Source organism: Schistocerca nitens, chromosome 3 (genome assembly GCF_023898315.1).
Source record: "Schistocerca nitens isolate TAMUIC-IGC-003100 chromosome 3, iqSchNite1.1, whole genome shotgun sequence".
Taxonomy (NCBI): domain Eukaryota; kingdom Metazoa; phylum Arthropoda; class Insecta; order Orthoptera; family Acrididae; genus Schistocerca; species Schistocerca nitens.
In genome coordinates, this window is record NC_064616.1 from 391,479,414 (window position 1) to 391,499,676 (window position 20,263).

General features: G+C 39.6%; 1 protein-coding gene across 3 annotated transcripts in view; it reads left to right on the plus strand.

Moving 5' to 3' along the window:
• Positions 1-20,263, plus strand: part of LOC126248333 (constitutive coactivator of peroxisome proliferator-activated receptor gamma-like) — a 725,840-nt gene that overhangs the window by 670,432 nt on the left and 35,145 nt on the right. For all 3 annotated transcript variants that reach the window (XM_049949229.1, XM_049949228.1, XM_049949230.1), the window contains one exon: positions 13,706-13,918. In XM_049949229.1, coding sequence (XP_049805186.1) covers positions 13,706-13,918 — 213 coding nt within the window. The remainder of the gene's footprint in view (positions 1-13,705; positions 13,919-20,263) is intronic.

Here is a 20,263-nt window from a genome sequence, read left to right on the forward strand (position 1 = left end):
GTGTGTTTTTTGACCACCATCTGAGACCAGGGCCCATGTTAGGTTCCATAAAGGATGATACTGATTTGCATAAGGTGGGTGCCCACTGTATTCCTTGCAGTTGTGGCATGTCATATATTGGTCAGGCTATCAGGATTGTGGAGGACCAGTGTCCTGAGCATAAGTAGCACATACAACAGCCAAGCAAATCTACCATTGCAGAACATTGTCATGGTACCAGTTATCCTGTGGAATATAACAACACACAAATTCTGGCATGCCCTTCCAGCTATTGGGCTAGTGTCATTAAAGAAGCTCTTGAAATGAAATTAGCAAGTAACCTTATAAATGGAGATGGTGGTTTTTGTTTAAATCCTACATGGAGTCCTGCTCTGTCTTTGTCTAAAAATAGAGGGATAGAGTTTATGCTACCTCACCCGTTGATTATTAATTTCAGTATCCATAACCACTGACGTCCATCATAACTGGTTTGATGGTGCTAGTGTGTGTGTGTGTGTGTGTGTGTGTGTGTGTGTGTGTGTGTGTGCCAGGAGAAACTCAGGTCTCACAGTATATTTTCACTAATTGCCCAGTCAATGGAGACCAAAAAATATTGACTGTGGGAAAAAAATTGTGTACTTGCAAATTTTTGTACAGTGGTAAGGGTGAGTGTCATTAAAAACATACTAAAAATCATGGCATGTGGTGTGTGTGTCAAGGTCACTTTTTTAGATTCTGCTTACATATTTAAAAAACAGTGGGATTTAGCAAAAATATTTCCCAGTACAAAATTAAACAGCATTAAATAGCCTACAGAAAAGGTCCTGTTCTTTTTTCTCTAGGACTAATAGTTTCTGCATTGCAGGAGATGCATAAATCACAGACTATTAAAATAGTGTTTTATTGGTATAAAACTAATCTTTATTATTATATGATATGGCTTAGCATCAAATATGAAATGTGTGTATCACATCTAAGTGCAGTAGAAACATATGAAGCAATAAACTTTGTTCTGGTGGTGTAACAGGATCGAAAGGTGGGGGTGGATATTAGAAATGTGAGGGAAGGTAAGCCACTGGATTGTGACCATGCACTTCCCTCCCTCATAGATCTGCAAAATGAACAGCAACCAGGCAATTCCCCATTATCTGTACCACAGTATGGCACAAAAAACAGCTACAGTGTACTTCACAAGGTTATACCAGTCCTTTTGCAGCTTCTCTTGTGATTCATTGATGATGCAGTGTGCTGAAAGTTCCAGGGGGAGAAGGCGAGTTTATTTTCCACTAAGTATGTTAACATTATATTGAATAAAGATATGAGATGCTAATAATACAAATGCAAGGAAAGCATATGGATGATTCTATGTAAAGCTCTGCACACTGTTCTACACTGCTACAGGAGAAACTGATTCTGTCATCCTGTATGGCAGCTGCAGTGTTCTTCCAGAAAATGAGATATCCTCCATCGTGAGCACTGCTCACTTGTCAGCTTACAGACAGATTACATCTCCACAGTATTTCCCATCCAGTTCTCGTATGTAAGTAGGCAAAATAACTCCACAGTGTTCATGTTTATGTAATAGAGTTGTTTTCAGTAGTTAAATGAGCTTTTATATAAAATACATTCCAGTAAACAATGGCTGAGAAGTGCTTAACTTGTAAGTGTGATGTTGTCAGTGACCTATGTAATGGTAGTGGGAAATGGACAAGATTGAAAAAAATATGTCATATTACCACTTCTGTCATTGACAGCATAGTGTAAAGCAGTGTAACCATGGTGCAGTGACTTGTTGGTGAATTAATTAATGATCAGAAAGTGATTGCACTTCTCTCACCATTAATTGTGGTATTGGTAGACTGCATAAATCTCTCCCATTCAAGAATTGTTGTAGACTGGGCTGCACTAAGTGGAGCCACTTACCACACATCCACAATATATTTTGCAAGATGGGTGTCAATACAAATGATGGGATATCACTGATCATGTTTAAACCTAGAATAGTAATCTGCTTTAATGCAGTGCTGTGCTGAAATTCTGAAGTTCCATAACACTAAGTGACCTTCTCCTGTTAACAGAGAGAGCCAATTTAAGCCTCTAGGCCATAGATGACATTGGCTGGGGTGATGCATTTGATACCCTCAAGCTGCAAAAAGTATTCCAGTCATTTGCAGTGGAGATAATGAAATTGATACAGTCAAATACATATTGACAGCACGTTACACTTGGGGTAGGGTGTTCAGTGTGGTAGACAGCTGACAGCTCCAGCTGTTAAGCTTTTTTACATAAGAGCTCATTTAACAACAGCAAATAAAAACTCACTTAAGAAATTGAAAATAACTCCACTATATAAACTGGAGCTCAGTGAACTTATTTTGTCTACTCACATGAGGGGTTTGGACAGTAAATGCTGGGGAGATATAGTCAGTCTGTGAGTTGAAAAGCGTGTAGCACTAGTGGTGGGGGACGATGCCTTTTCTGGAAGAATGCTACAGCTGCCATACAGGATGACTAGGATTCAGTTTCCATCTAGCACTATGGAACAGTGTCCACAGATTTATGTATATTCTGTCCTTATGCTTTTCTTGCATTTGTATTATTAGTCACTCTGAAAAATGCACACCTCACCCTAGGTATTTCCTGAATGTAAGTACCATTTTGTTCTGTTGCCACCACAGCACAAGTATCATAGTTCTGCACATTCACACTTGGCTTTCTGGTTCATTGTATTTCCACTGACACCATTACAGCTAGACTGTGTCAACATTACATTTGTTAGTGATCATTCAGAATGTTTGATGCAATTTCTGAGCCCACCGACTGTTCTGTAATACGGTTTTTGAACACAAAGAATGGTAAGTCAGCTGCAGTTTTGCAGATGTGTGAAGGAGGGAAGTGCATGAACAGAATCTGGTGACCTTCCTTCCCTCACACTTCTAAACTCGACCCCTGCCTTTCTGCTGTGCTACACCCTCAGAACACAATGTATTCCTAAATATGTTTCTACTACACTTAGGTGTGATACAAGCATTTAATATTTGTTCTTAACCCATTTCATTTATCAGTATACATTAATTGTATACCATTAAACACTATTTTTAACAATCTGTGATTGTTTCATCCCCTGCAATGCAGAAATTAGTCCTGGAGAAAAAAATGAATAGGACCTTTTTTGTAGTAAAGTTAAAGTACACTGTGCAACACTATTAGAGACTCACATTTTTGAAACACTGTAATTGTCCCCCATTGCAATGCAGGAGTTTGAAATTTAGCTCAAAGATGCCTACTACCTTCCTCTGTAATGGTGCAGAAACATGACGTGATTACAGGGGGAGGGGAAGGGGGAGAAGGACAAGAGGTGTGCGACATTGACACATGCTTGAGTAAAACAGCATAGGATCCCTCTAAGACTATCTATTTCATCAACATCCTCTGTGCCATCCCTGTGCCTATGCTGGGCACTTTAAAAATGTTCCTGAACAGAGAAAGCCATTCACTGATTCCTAGGTGCTGTTGTGACATAAGACCATTTCAACACACCTCAGCTGCATCACACAACATTCACTGGGTTAACGCCTGCTGGCTGCATATAAAATCTAAGGGGTGCCAAAATGGATGTATGTCCGCCAGCATCTAGGAATCAGTAAATGGGTGTCTCTGTTCAGCCAAATTAGTGTGTGAAGCAGGAGGGCTGAAAAAACATAAACACGCTTTCCTGCTTCAGGTCACATTCTCGTTTCATTGGATGGTTTTGAACAGTTACTAGTGGTTCCACCCTGTATATCAAAGCAAAATTTACATTTACACTATACTCCAATAGGGTGCAATCGTGATCAGTGAGGATACAAGCCCATGGATGCCCTTAGGAAAGGGTTGAATCAGTGTTAAATGTTGTCAAGAAGATCATCCTATTGCCCATTGTAGTGTGAACTGTCGTGAACTGTCGTTTTCGACAGTGAAATGTGTGGTAACCAATGCCCCGGTGGAAGAGGTGGTTTCATTAACATCTTTTATCACACCCACTGAGGACTTTTAGTGTTGATTCTGTTGATGGTGTGTGTGAAATGTTTCTGTTGGCCACTTATAAGGAAACTGCATTATTTCAATGATGGGCATTGTGGTTATGACCTCCATTGCAGAGGCGTAAAAAGAATTGGTGAAATGTGTATAAGAGGGGTTGTGATGACATTCCCATTGTATGACATGTCTACAAAGTCTTGGGCAGAAGAACTCATCTTACACCTCACATGAACTTCTGAGCTCTGGCTGCTTTGTCCTATGTGTCACCATTTTGCTGTTTGAAACATCACCAAGTCGGTCTCTGGGTGCCATGCATTTACACAATTACAGAAGAAGGTTGGAGGTGCCTTTGAGCTAAATTTCAAATGTCTACATTGCCATGGAAGACAATTATGGTGTTCCGAAAATGTGACCCTTTAATTATGTTGTGCAGTGTATTTAATTTTGTTCCGGGTAACATTTTCAGCAGAGGTCAAAGTTTTCGAGCTAGTCAAGAAAACTCAAAAAGATTTAAATGCGCCCCCCCCCCCCCCACACACACACACACAAACACACCTGTGCTCCCACTCACATCTGAACAGTCAGGATGTCTGTTATTTGTTACATACTCCCTACCACCATACGAAAAATTTGTAACTACACAAATTTATTGCCCAATTTTTCCTTGATGACTGGGCTGTAAGTTCCTGTCATGAAAAGAATATTTTCAAAATTAAAGCCATAATATGGTGTTTGTCCACAGGATTAATTTATTTAGTTGACTGGTTGTTGGTGTACAAGGCCATCATCAGACTTTAACTGACTGTTGTCATCAAAGAAGTTAGAATATTCATGAACAACATTAGAAGACATATTATCATCTAGAGTTGGGCATGAACACGAAGCAAATTTCATATTTGACAGTGCAGTGGTAATGCAATTAAAAAGTTAAAAACTGAACAATAAATAAATATAAAATTAGCAAATGAGGAAGAACATTAACACTACACTCAAAAAACAGTGTCTATACAACAGTTTCAATTAAATTAACAACATCAATAAATATAAAAATAAAAACAGAATTCTGTCAAGTACTCAAAACTAATAAAAATAAAATTAGAATATTTTAAAAGAAGGGCAGCATGAATAGTTACATATTTGTTTGACTCACAGGAATTGTCATGGAAACACTGAAAAATCAGAATGGCAGATAGTTAAGAAATACATCATTTATCTGGAATGACCACAAACAAAGTTTCCAAAACCAGTGTGAAGTGAAGATTCTAGGAATGTACTTCAGCCTCTTAATTATTATCTCTGTAGGTATTATACAGATAACATTAGAGTAATTACAGTGTGCACAGAGGAATTTAAGTAGTTATTCCTCTTGCATTGCAAATGTGAAAGGTACAGGAATAAACCTGTGTGCCACTCTGAGAAGTACATCTAATATTCACATTATTTGCAGAGTACAAATGTAGATGTAGATGCAGATAGGAATAACAGTGAGCCAAACAGTGTGCCACATATACTAGGAAAGGTTTCATAGCACTGAAGTTTAGCATGAGCCTGAAGGCTGCACACTTAACAGACTCCACCAAAAGTATGCTAATAGATCTCTGGAGAAGTGAAGTGTTCCTGATGATTGGAAAAGAGTACAGGTCATTTCCATTTTCAAGAGGGGTCATCAAGCAGATGTGCAAACTGTAGGTCTATACCCCTGATGTCAGCCTGTTGTGGAATTTTGGAATATGTTTTATGCTCACATTTTATGATATTTCTGGAGGCTGAAATTCTCCTCTTTAGGAATCAACATAGGTTCTGAAAGCAATGACTGCAAGAAACCCTGCTTATTCTGTTTGCCCACAAGACCCAGGAAACAGTAGATATCTAGTGCCCCACTATATGCCATGTTCCTTGACTTCCATAAAGCATTTAATACGGTTCCACACTGCTGCTAAGAATGAAATATGAATGTACAGAATATCAGACCAACTGTGTGATTGGACTGAAGAGTTTCTAGCATACAGAACACAGCATGTCATTCTCAATGGAGGAAAGTAAAACTAGCTTTTGGCATACCCCAACAGAGGTTGTAGATCCATTACTTTTTCAGTATATGTGAAAATGGTATAGTGGACTATGTCAGAAGTTTCATTAGGCTTTTTGTGGATGATTCTGTTGTTTACAGAGAAATTGCAACACTAGAAAATTGTGGCAAAACACAGGGAGATCTGCAGAGGACAAGAGTTTTGTGCAGGGAGTAGCAATTGATCTTTGGCATAAACAAGTGTAATATATTGCACATATATAGACAGGGAGATTCATTATTATATGATTACATGAGTGCAGAACAGTCACTGGAAGCAGTTACTTTCATAAAATATCTGGTAGTATGCATATGCAACATTTTAAAGTGGAACAGCTGCACAAAACTAATTGCAGGACAGGTAGATGCCAAACTGAGATTCATTGGAAGAATCCTCATAAAATGTCGCTTACCAACAGAGAAGTAGATTACGAAAACCTAGTTGGACCAAAACTTGAATGTTGCTCGTCAGTATGAAATCCGTACCAGATAGGAAATAGAGATTCAAAGAAAAGCAACACATTTTGTTACAGGTTCATATAGTAAGCATAAAAGTGTCGTGGAGATGATGAAACAACTCTACAGGTAGATGCTGCAAGAGAGCCATTCTGCATCATGGTGTGGTTTTCTGTTAAAGTTCCAAGAGTGTGTGTTCCTAGAAGAGTCAGCAAATATATTGATTCCTCCTGTGAATATATTGCAAAAAGACCACAAAGATAAAATTAAAAAGATCTGAGCCCCCCTAGAGACTTACTGGCAAATGTTCTTCCTGCAAACCATTCACGACTGGAACACGAATTCGAGAATTGAGAATGGTACACAAAGTACCCTCCGCCACAACTGCAAGGTGGCTTGTCAAGTATATATATGTTCAATTTATCTAATCACTTTCAACTAGTGTGCTGGATTCTTCAAATTTGTGGGTAACAGGAAGACTATTGGAGTAGTATAATGGTTTAAGTATTAATTACCATTATGCATTTGGACTTAAAATAAAATTTTATGGTGGATTAAGATGTGGAGAAGCTGAAGAAAAGTCTCATACACAATAGCCAGAGCTGTAAGTACAAGTACGAGAGTCATTCAATAAATAATTCGCCAAAATTTTTCTCTCAGAACATATGTATTCTTAACAGTTGGAATTTGGTGACAGTATCAATTAAAAATTCTTTTACATGTACAATTTTTCTACATAGTCTCTATGATGTTTGATGCCCTTACACCAGCATTATGTAACAACATGTATTACCTGTTGGCTAAAGCTAAGCTTGCACAGGATAGAGTAGCATGGAGAGCTACATCAAACCAGTCTCAGGACTGAAGACAACAACAACAACAACAACAAAGCTTTGGTCCTGTGCTAGTAGTCATATTTTCATTGCACTCACATTTGCAGTGCTGTAGAGCTAAGTTTTGAGTTTTGGTGTGACAGTCTGCAAGAATAATGACATCTACATGATTCAGTATGTGGAGAGCATAGGCTGTGACAGGAGTCCCAAACATCGTCAATTGTGGAACTCAGTTTTGTGCTTCCTGACACTTAAACTCTATTTACCCAGCACCAGCAGTACCCCTATCAACTGCATCTTTACAACAGACTGCACACAAACATTTATGGATGTTCTCCATGGTTTCTTTTTCTGCAACCAAGAATGCAATTACAGTATGTTGCTTCTAATGAGTGTCGTATGCAGATGCCATTTTGATGCTTCACTACAGTTCTGCATCTGTTGGAATTGTTTAAAACTTTGTACACACGTGAAAGAAACATCAAATTTGAATAATCTAAAAGTATGTTTCCTTATATATATTAATGGCTGTAGTAATAAAAATAATGATAATTTGGGGCATTACTTATTGCAAAACCCCTGTATTTTCCAATTCAGCTGTTCCACTCAAGCAATAGTGTTGCAGCTGTTTATTGTAATCATACCATAGTGGGTTGCTCTGTATTTTATATAAGCAGTGGATTTTTTTTTTCAGAAGAGCACAGTTGTTTGTAATAATGTCATAATGACTTCATGGCACTAAGCCTGCAGTTGCAGTAGATCTCATAATGTCTCTGAAATGAGACATTCACATATACTCACTCTCAAGTGCCAACAAATCATCACACTTCATTGCATGCTCTGCTATATAGTAATATATTATTGCTTTGGGCATGTGACTGAAACCAAAACATGTTCATTTTCATCACAATTATCTTTTTATATTCAGTTACAAAAATACATTTGATGTTGATGATGAAAACGAGTGCAGGAATCACCTTCACTAAGCTTAGTTTCCATACTTCGTTACAGCAACATTATTAATTTATCAAATAATAGCACAAGTAAAGACAACTGCTTTCCATGTACCAGAGTTGTTGAGAGGTCTATACTCATACAAACAAGAACTGGAATATTTTACGTCAGTTTACAAATGTGCATTTTTCTTCAGAGCACACATACAGTCCCATATAAATAGCTACAGTGTCATGGTACTGCAGTCTCACTGCCCAGTTAATCCTGAGAAACTGAAGGTATCACATGCTTATAATATTCTGCCAAATTTTCCATGGTGCAGCACTGTTAGATAGCAGCCTTTCAGTGGTGTACAATAATATGTGATTCCTCAGCATTCTGATAACAGACATTGTGTCAATAAATGTGTTGTTTACAATTTTGCTGAGAGGAATAAGGATTTGGATTTAGCAAAGCTTGAAATTATGTATTATTACTGGAAAAAGATAAGAGCTGTGGGCTATATAGTTGCAAGCTGGCCTATGGCGGTGACAATTCTCCATCTGCCAAATGACTAAAACGTCATAACCACCACACCCAAGAGGTGCCACATTTATCAGTAATGCAAGGAAATCTGACATTTGTTAAATAGTAGCCCCTATGTGCATCACCTAATTAGTTGAGTAACTTGACAAAAAATTAATTTCATTCCTTCAAACCCACAACAAAATAAATGACATCACAGGGAATGAGAATGGGTGTCATTGAAAAATTAATAACAAGTACCTACAGTATCACATAGAGATTTATTAACTAATATCAAAGTCAAGAGAGAACAACCATATAAACAGAAACTTCAAGTGTATAACATTTCATTAACACTAATACAGGTTGGTTGGCAATATACTTGGAGAACCTAACTGGAATTTACATGTAGATGAGGCTGGCTGCTGTGAGTGGAAGAATGCCAGTCAAGGCAAGCATGCTCTAATGTATTGTTCCACTGATTGGTCTCTCATGTCAAAATATAATTAAGCATGCAATGAACATTGGGAGCAACTGCTGCGAGTACAAGGCTGCTATAAAAAAGATGGTCATGAAAGTAATTGATAAGCTTCTGAATTTGCTGAAGATGCACAGCATTACTGATATAGCCGGTGAGAGATGAGATGTCATCATCTGCATGCGACGCTGCCAAAGCTGCAATGTTCGGTAGCACATCGTACAGCAGGAGATAACCTCACATCCACCAGTGATTGTTCCACATCGACAAAAATATTGAAGTTCCACCCGGGTGTACGAATGAGTTTACAACTAACTGCTCTAGTGTCTGTATTCCGCGACAGTCAAGAAGCAAGTCCATGCCTCTATTGAAGTATCTGCACTATCAGAATAGAAATGTGGAAAAATCAAGTCTGAAAACTGTTTATTGGACTCACCAAAACAAAACAATCATATAATATCCAAAAGAACAAACGACTCGATCCCAACTGCAGATCGACACAAATACAAAATAACAAATAATAATAAAAAGACCTAACTTTTCACAGGGTGGGCATCAACACAAACAGTTCTACAATGTCAAGAGGTTTGTCGACTATACCAAGAGATTGGCCAGCTAGAAGAGGCGTCTGGTCATGGCTGCCAGGGTGCAGCTCTGTATCCTTCTGAGCGATGCATCGAACTGCCTTTTGCTGGCAGTGTGCCACTTTATAAAGTCCATTGCCACATGTATCTGCCGGAACTATTTGCGATCACGTGCCTGGTGCAGCAAATTAGTTCCTAGGCTAGCTTCGCCCTCAGGTGAAGCTGTTCTGCAGGCTCCACAAATGGGTAGCGGTCGCTGGGGACCATTGGTGGAGACCTGGAGGTGTGTTGTGTTGTGGCCACCAATAAGTCTTTGTTTTGACAACACAGATGACATAGGTTCTCCTGGTGAACATATCCAGGCATCCTGTGATGGCTGACGTAAAGTGGGATGCCGATGCAGTAGGTGCCACGATGTCCAAAATGTGTGGCCACAGGATATACCATTGTTCAACATCTTCCAAAAAACAGCTGTTCTCCCTGATGTTCTTGAATAAGCCTATCATGGCCTAGCAATGGTTACTGTACCAATCATATTTTCTAGCAAGGAGACCCAATCTTCCGCAACCAATCACTGCAGTGGAGTACACATTCTGTTGTCTGAAAAAACAAAAAGCACACAATGCCTGGAGGTCCTCCAACCAAACCCCCGGCACATTTCACAAGATGAGGAAAGCTTCCTAGTGAAAACAAGCTCTGTCTCATCCATAAAACGATTTAGTGGGCACCATTTTGGTGAGGCACAGTGTTGCCTAAGAAACACGACAACCAGAGATATTCGTCATCCTGTCTCACAGGGTATACTGTTCTTGTAATAACCACATTAGCAGGATGCCAGCCTGATGCCGCTTTACCTGGATCCACACACGGGATAAGGAGACCTGACTCCCACACCATGTCCACTCGCTAATAAAGCAGTTAGGCCAGCACCAAGATGCCCAGTGCTGCCAGTTTCTAAATAAATGCCATTTTGCATTCAGCCATGGCCTTCCCACCCTCTTGCTTTGGCCACTAGTGGAACAAGGCCAACCACCAGAATGGTGGCCCATAAACCACTGCCCAGCAGGGCCCACAGCCAGTTTCGGTGACTACAAAGGAAGGCTAGCAATGAGAAGGTTTTGAGAACTCACCTGCTGCTCAGGGAAAGTTCTGAAGCTGCCCCTAATGCGATTGTCACCTCCAGCATCTAAAAATCTGTCTCTATAGCCGAGTTTAATTCTACTGCTGCTACTCAAGTCATGCAAGTACTGTTAGATCAATCAGTGGTTTATCCTAATTCTAATAGTCCATCAGGTTAATATCAATGAGGGAAAATTTAGATATACCAAAGACGAATGAAATTGTGTGATAATCACCAAAACAAAATGAAAGTGGAAGTGCCCAACAGGTATTACCACGGCAGTGGCCTGCCCAGAAAGCACCGTCATCTTTCATACTTCCTCATTTTGTAGCAGTAAAGCTTATTTCTTACAGTAGCACACTTGGTGCTTCTCTTTACCCTGATCGCAGACTCTATAAGACAGCCAGGAAGTGAAAGCAATGCAATTACATATGAATTAGTGTGCTTTTCATGGCTAGTCTTTGATACCAAAGGACTATAGTTTAATAGTTGTTTAGATGTGAATTACAAATTTAATGAAAAATTGTGAAATTTAAAATGAAAATCTTGCTACTTAATGTGACTTTTATAGCTTTATTTCTAAATTAACATGATTTTGTGCTTGCAGATTAGGTTTCTTAATATTCTGCAATGTAATTTGATAAAAGTCTGTAATAATTAAATATCTGATCAGAGTTACAGTTGGGTTTGCTGAAAGAACATCACAAATGGAACAGAATGAACATTGGGAAACATGCAAGGCAAGGAAGAAAAGTATCAAGAGAAATGAGTCATATTTTACATTAATTATACTACTCATTCTCTCCAATCCAACAAACCAATTACACTACTAAAAAGCTGTTTTGCATCTGGGATGTGATATATCAAGTAGTATGTATCATGGTGTGCAGAACCTGAATCCACCTTTCAAAGTGATGTAGCACAAAAGAATTCTAATTTTTAAGGGTATTTTTGTGTCAGGCCTTGAAACATTTGAAAGAAAAGTTTCCTAAATTGAGTGAAGCAGAGCTGAAAGAAGGTATATTTTTTGGATAACAGATAATAAAATTGCTGAAAGATTCAACCTTTGATACCAAAGTCACAAATATCGAAGTTGCTGTTGGTCCTCATTCAAAGCAATTGGGAAACACTTTTTGGGCAGCGGAAGAGATGACACCTTGGTTTCCATTATGAATTATCTGTTTGACAGGTGCAAGAACATGAGGTTTAGAATGTTACTTAAAATTCTCTTTTTACATTCCTACCTTGATTTGTTTTCTGGAAAATCTGGGAGCCATAAGTGATGAGCAGGATGAATGCTTTCACTGAGATTTCTGTGTGATGGAAAGCCATTATCAAGGTCACTGGAACCTTTTGATGATGAGCTACCACTGTTGAAGTCTAATGGGAGAGTGATGAACCAGCAGACAAAAGAAGAGTACCATGGTCACATTTTTCAGTTATCAGAGAAGTTTAGAGTTGAAAATATGTGTGAACTATGCCTTCTATTGGCATCATGTTCACATATTAAATAATATTGAGTTCTAAAGTTCTGGATACATATTTATTGTTTGTTTTAATTCTGTCAGTGTTCACCAGTATTGTTTTGATTCTGCAGTGTATCTATGAAATTGAATTGTTAAAGAAAAAACTGGTTTTACCAGTGAATTCAGCACCCCAAAATTAGGTAAATCCATCAGTTTGCAAACCAGTTCCAAAAAAAGTTTAAATATGTTGACTACTGATATTAATACAAACACATGAGAAAACCAGAGTTCGTGGTAGATGCTGACCATTGATATGTTGTATGAACCTTTACAACTAACCGCTCTGAAATGGTTTGACACGTTGTTGATGAATGCGTTGATGCTCATTCACACCATCACTGGTCCAAGAACATGTCTCTCACTCCACCTTATGCCAGTCCACTGTTACACAGTGATGAACAGAACACACTCAAGTACAGAGGTAATCTGTGTGTAGTTACTGTCAGTGTTCAGTTACTACCAGTAAACAGTTGGCCTTAAAACATGGACTCCTTATGATGTTGCTAGGTGTGACTCCAGTAGTCAGCCAGAAAGTTGTTTCATGGTGTTGCTGTCAGAGAATGGTGCTACTGAGGGCTTGTGACCCTTGGTCAACCTGTTATGATTCAAGGCTGAATGACTATGGTAGCTCGATACACTTGAGTGATGCTCTGGAGATAGCCTTTTGGGTCATTGACTGCACCTGTATGACATCTGTCTTTATTTGCCGCACTTAAAATCATTCTTTATCGTACTCTGCAACACAGGAACCACATTGTATACCTATGCCTTGTCCTAGTCAACACTTTTAACAAGTTACACCTCTTCCTCTCATGGGAGGAGAACGTATAATGATATACAGTATATAGAGAACTGTAATGGGGTGACGCACACTATGTGATGTTATAACCTTGAGGAAGTACTCATGGCTGTGTGGCAAAGTTGAGGGACGTCACACTGTCAGATTGACACAAATTGCTGTTGGTTTTATGCTTGTTCTACAACTGCCCAGTTTTTTGTATTATTTATACTTTGAGACCCCAGCATGACTGCCTTATAATTGATTAAATGAATAGTTTTGGCCATAAACAATGTAAAATTACATAGTAATGGCATTGATCGCTTAAATATTCTCTCTCAGTATTCTTTTTAAATATAAAGCAATGCTGTTTTTAAGATCACTTATTCATTCTTTGCATTTCAGGAAGTTGACGAGGTATTCATTATGGAAACTGAAGTTGATTTGTTCATTATCGTGGCTATAACTATTAATGAACATGACTGTGAATACCTAAAAGGCATACCTGTCTCAAAGCCTAATGCTCGAGGGTATCGTTTGACAAATATTTATCTTAAAACTGCAATGCATGTTTTCAATACCATTGGAGCATGTGGCTTTCCAGTACCACCTCAAGAGGTAAGCTAACACCGCTGTTTCAGATGCCATCATTTCCTAGTTATTTTGTCTTAATGATTTTTACTGTACTTGTTAATAGAAATAGACACCTAAAAAGGTGTTTCAGAAAAGAATAAATTTTTCATTGCTTCTTGTGGCCACCACTACAGATAGTATTTTGTGGCATCTAGATTTGTCATTTTGCTATATACAAATAACAAAGAAAGTGAAAAATGGGAAATAAACCTTATATATTAATAGAAATTTTCACTTTCCTTTTTATTCCATTGTAGTCTCAGTATCCTCTCACCATCAGAAATACAATTTTAACATTCTCTGTTACAGTTTATAGTAAACCAACATACTTAAAACATATACTTCCCTTAAAATATAGTTCCACATTGAGACCAATTAAAATTTACAGTTTCATTAAAATCAATAAAGGCTACATGAAACTAAGTGATATCAGAGCAAAGGAGTTTGATCTACTTGTCCACAGATATTCAGATGAGTTTTACTGCTTATAAAAGACGCTATAATATGCATTTAGACTAATAGAACTGGTCTTGTTATTTGAATGATAAGGTGTTTCCACAAACATTGCTGTGATGCACTGTAAATGGGCTGTCACAATTAATGCCACATTATACACTGGTGGGTGAATCTTAAGGATGAAAGTAACTTTCACATGAGGTGTCACTGCCAAGTAACATGGCTTGATGAAACTTGGACCATAGATGGAAAGAACTGCTACTGTACAATATTGAATCTAACTGAAAGAAATATGTGATGAGACAGCCATAAATACTTTTTTTATTCACAGAGAAGAATTAAATTGAAGTCACAATGATTCATAATGGTTTTGTGGACATTACACAAGATGGAACACGGTTCTTAATAAAGTGTGTGATCACCACTGATGGCAAAGTACGCTCTCCAACGTGATCCCATGCTGGCCGCAATGATGGTAAGGAGTTCTTGTGGTAGGGTGTTTGGTTTCTCCACCAACATTGTTGACAGCTGCTGGATGCTATTTGGTGCATGTGGATGTTCTGTGTACCTCTCCCTAACACATCCCTCACATGCTGAATGGAATTAAGTTGGTGGAATGGGCAGGCCAGTCCATTCACTAAATATTCTCTCGCTCCAAGAGCTCCTCGATCTGCACAGTTCAAAGCAGTCGTGTTTGTCAACATAGAATGAAGTCACGGCCAAATGAAACTCTGAAAAAACACATATGGAGAAGAAGTACAGTGTCCCAATAACATTGATAGGTACATATACTGTGTTCAAAAATTTGGAGGTCAATATGCCCATACAACACTATGCATCCCTACACCGTAACATCTAGACCACCAAAATGATCACGGTTGACAATCTTCCTGGGCACATTACATGTTCCCACTTCTAGATATATGAGGGTATGTGCAACATTATTGACCATGTTCATTTTGGTGTCAAAGTGGTGTGGTATTCGGAATCACAGTGTTGTGTGAGCATTGTGACCTACCAATCTTTGAACACGGTACACTTGCTGGTCCATGTTATTGTGATACTGTACTCCTTCCCCATGTGCGTCTTTTCAGGGTTGCATTTAGCCCTGACTTTGTTTTGTTTTTATGGATGACAATGCACAACTGCATCGAGCAGCACAGGTGGAGAAGTTATGGGAACAAGGGGATATTTCGCAAGTGGTCTGGCGTGCCCATTCCTCCAACTTAAATCCCACTGAGCATGTGTGAGATGCATTGGGGAGGTGTACTGAAGCACATTCAAAAGAACCAACTACCATCCAGCAGTTGTCAATCACACTGGTTGAGGAATGGAACACACTTACAGAAGAACTGCTTACTAGTCTTGTGACCCGCATAGGAGCACATACAGGGCAAGCATTCCCATCCATGGTGGTCACACATCCTATTAAAAACCATGTCCTGCCTCTTGTGGTATCCAGAGGACCATAAAAATCACAGTGACTTTAGTGTAATTATTGTCTTTGGATAATAGTGTCATTTCTCTTCATCTCATTGCTTATTTCTTTCAGTTACCTTATGTACTATATTGTAGCAGTTATTTCTATTCATTGTCCCTCAGACTATGTTACTACAGAAACAACAAAATATCCAGTATGGAATAATGAGACTATTGGAAAGGATTGAGTGCTACTCACCATATAGAGGAGACGTTGAGCTGCAGACAGGCACAACAAAAAGACCTACATCTTTGAGCTTTCGGCCACAGGGCCTTCTTCTAAAGTAAAAAACATGCACACATTCACATGAGCACAACTCACACACCCATAACCACTGTTTCTGGCCACTGAGACAGTGACACATCATGTGCATCTGACTGCATACATCAGAGGTGTAACTATGTGTTTCAACACTACAAATGTTATAGATAAACTTATGCTTCTTTGTGATACATAGATTAAAAAATATATTAATACTATCTGTGGTGCTAGTAACACAGATGAACTTAGTTTCATATGTCATGCATTTACATCAGGCCCATAAGAATATATACATCACATGTACTTGTTTCAGTCTCTGAAGCAATGGCATTAAACCTGACTTTCATTTATGATGCAAGAAACTTAAAATTACAGTAGGCTACATTTGAAGCATGCACACTGACATCTTCCTGATTCAACTTTAAAGTGTTTGAACAGCCCTCAGCCAAAAAACAGGAATAGAAAATGATTTTCTTTCATTTATTATTTTGTCAGAAGTACAAAGTATACAATCAACAAAAGGAAATTGAGTGTTGACATCATTTTATTCATTGATTGACTAGAAATTGGCCACATTGAGTGCGTTCATTGTCCCACTCATCAGGTCTCCCTCATGGTGCATATGGCTGGAGTTGAAGAACATTGTAGTACACTCCTGGAAATGGAAAAAAGAACACATTGACACCGGTGTGTCAGACCCACCATACTTGCTCCGGACACTGCGAGAGGGCTGTACAAGCAATGATCACACGCACGGCACAGCGGACACACCAGGAACCGCGGTGTTGGCCGTCGAATGGCGCTAGCTGCGCAGCATTTGTGCACCGCCGCCGTCAGTGTCAGCCAGTTTGCCGTGGCATACGGAGCTCCATCGCAGTCTTTAACACTGGTAGCATGCCGCGACAGCGTGGACGTGAACCGTATGTGCAGTTGACGGACTTTGAGCGAGGGCGTATAGTGGGCATGCGGGAGGCCGGGTGGACGTACCGCCGAATTGCTCAACACGTGGGGCGTGAGGTCTCCACAGTACATCGATGTTGTCGCCAGTGGTCGGCGGAAGGTGCACGTGCCCGTCGACCTGGGACCGGACCGCAGTGATGCACAGATGCACGCCAAGACCGTAGGATCCTACGCAGTGCCGTAGGGGACCGCACCGCCACTTCCCAGCAAATTAGGGACACTGTTGCTCCTGGGGTATCGGCGAGGACCATTCGCAACCGTCTCCATGAAGCTGGGCTACGGTCCCGCACACCGTTAGGCCGTCTTCCGCTCACGCCCCAACATCGTGCAGCCCGCCTCCAGTGGTGTCGCGACAGGCGTGAATGGAGGGACGAATGGAGACGTGTCGTCTTCAGCGATGAGAGTCGCTTCTGCCTTGGTGCCAATGATGGTCGTATGCGTGTTTGGCGCCGTGCAGGTGAGCGCCACAATCAGGACTGCATACGACCGAGGCACACAGGGCCAACACCCGGCATCATGGTGTGGGGAGCGATCTCCTACACTGGCCGTACACCACTGGTGATCGTCGAGGGGACACTGAATAGTGCACGGTACATCCAAACCGTCATCGAACCCATCGTTCTACCATTCCTAGACCGACAAGGGAACTTGCTGTTCCAACAGGACAATGCACGTCCGCATGTATCCCGTGCGACCCAACGTGCTCTAGAAGGTGTAAGTCAACTACCCTGGCCAGCAAGATCTCCGGATATGTCCCCCATTGAGCATGTTTGGGACTGGATGAAGCGTCGTCTCACGCGGTCTGCACGTCCAGCACGAACGCTGGTCCAACTGAGGCGCCAGGTGGAAATGGCATGGCAAGCCGTTCCACAGGACTACATCCAGCATCTCTACGATCGTCTCCATGGGAGAATAGCAGCCTGCATTGCTGCGAAAGGTGGATATACACTGTACTAGTGCCAACATTGTGCATGCTCTGTTGCCTGTGTCTATGTGCCTGTGGTTCTGTCAGTGTGATCATGTGATGTATCTGACCCCAGGAATGTGTCAATAAAGTTTCCCCTTCCTGGGACAATGAATTCACGGTGTTCTTATTCAATTTCCAGGAGTGTAGATAGTTGTTAGTCGAAACAGTACCACACGTGCAAAAAACTTGCTCCACAGGAAGGCCCAACTTCTGCAGGTTGGTTTTGCATCTCATGGTACTAGAGCATAATCTGCTGAGAGCATTCACTTCTCTGAATAGCCAGGAGGGGGCTCTTCCAAATGTAAACATTTCCCCTGCAGCTTTGAGATTCTTGCTTGCTCTGGTTTTCCTATAACAGCTTCAGTAGTTGCCAAGAAACTTTTTTCTTGATTTTAGCTGATGATGTGCTGGCTGATAGCTATATAAAGGGTGGACTTTTATAGTCCCAGCCTTGCTTTCCTGTCATGAGGCAGCTATCTCGTGTCTAATTTCAGGAGGGGCTATACTAGCAAGACAGCAGAGTTCACCAATGGATGTAGGTCTTAAATGATCCACGATAATGCAACAGATCTCATTAAGCACCACATATATATTTCTGACATGGTTGGACTTGTAACATGCTGAACATTGATAGTCCGCACAGACGTAACACAGTGTTAACACACTATTTCTCATGATGCGTATTCAACTTGTCAGTTTCTGGAATGTGTTGTTTTTGGTAGACACTTTCTGTACACTCCCAGATATTTTGGAGTCAGACAGTCTTCAAGAGCATTTCCTTCCCAGATGATGTGAAGAGTTTTAGCTGCTTATTTGTTCCTGAGGTGAAATTGCTAGGTCTGAGTTTTGGCAGGATTTGGATTCAGGTGATTAGGTGATTTTCTGTATAGCAGGTGGTAAATTCCTCCAGGGCCTTAGACAAGGAATGATGTTGACATAAGTAACACGTTCCCACATACCTCCCCCCCCCCCCCAAAAAAAAAAAAAAAAAAAAAACAGTCAAGTGCTAGTAGAACTTGCAAACGGGGCACTGGGGGCTCAATACTAACTTAATTGTGTGTGTGTAGTTCATCAACCCCAGGAATTGAGAGTCTTGATGATTTTTGCCTGTTATGGGTATTGGAGTATTCATATAGGCAAGATATCGGTGCTGGGGATTCCAAGACCATATCAAAATTTCTACAGTAGTTCCTGACACTAGCCCAGACATACAAAATACGCAAACAAGACATCTTAACAGATGGGCAGACAGACAGATAAAAAATGACAAAAAAATATTTTTTCCTTTTGATATAATTACAAATTAATAATTTTTGGATTTTTTCCATTAGTCATAATGTGAAACCTTGCTTCTTGCCAAATTTCATGATTCTAGGTCAGTGGGAAGTACCATAATATGTTTTGGTGTGTGAGTTTGCAAGTATCTAAATATGTGACGTAAATGGCTGTATGTTTTGATTGCATTCAACTTAGAAGCTTAAGGGGACTGGTCCATGAATACCAGGGGAAAACTTCAGAAAATTGTCAGTTTTCTAAACAGTATAACTCAAAGAATAAGATTTGTAAGCCCATATAATGCTTACCTCTTTTAAAACATCTTTTGGGAACATTTGTATGTATGAACCACAGCTTTAGCTTTCACACCTTTTTTTGTTGCAATAAAAATAAACAATGCTAATTACTTACGTGCATCATAGGTACGCATTACTCAAAATACAAAGAAAGTAGAAGGTTTATTTTTTTCTGTAAGTTCTTTACACTATTATTTTTAAAGCAGACTATTGAAAAGATGGTGCTGTCATAAATTGTGGTACAAAAAATTTTTAAGTATTATTATCAAAAATTTTGGAAATGAATTCAGGGTTTTTCTTCAAAAAAGCATTTTATTTTGAAAGTTAAGTCACAAGAGTAATCTGCTTTTTAGTTAAGCATGTTTTAAGACAGCATACAAAATTCCAGCTCTTTATCTTTAATAGTTTTTAGCCAATATGTAAGAATACATGAAATAATTTAACTTTTGGGAAATTCAAGTCAAAGTTAACACTTGCTTTTTCTATTAAACTTGCATGGCACTAATGCATCCCAGGTCCATATTCATCTTTTTTCCTGTGTTGTTCTTCCTTCCTTCTCTTTTTAACATTTCTTCTTCTCATTCTTGCTTATTTGGTGGCTTCACACACTGATTTTTCTATTTCAAAGAGTCTCC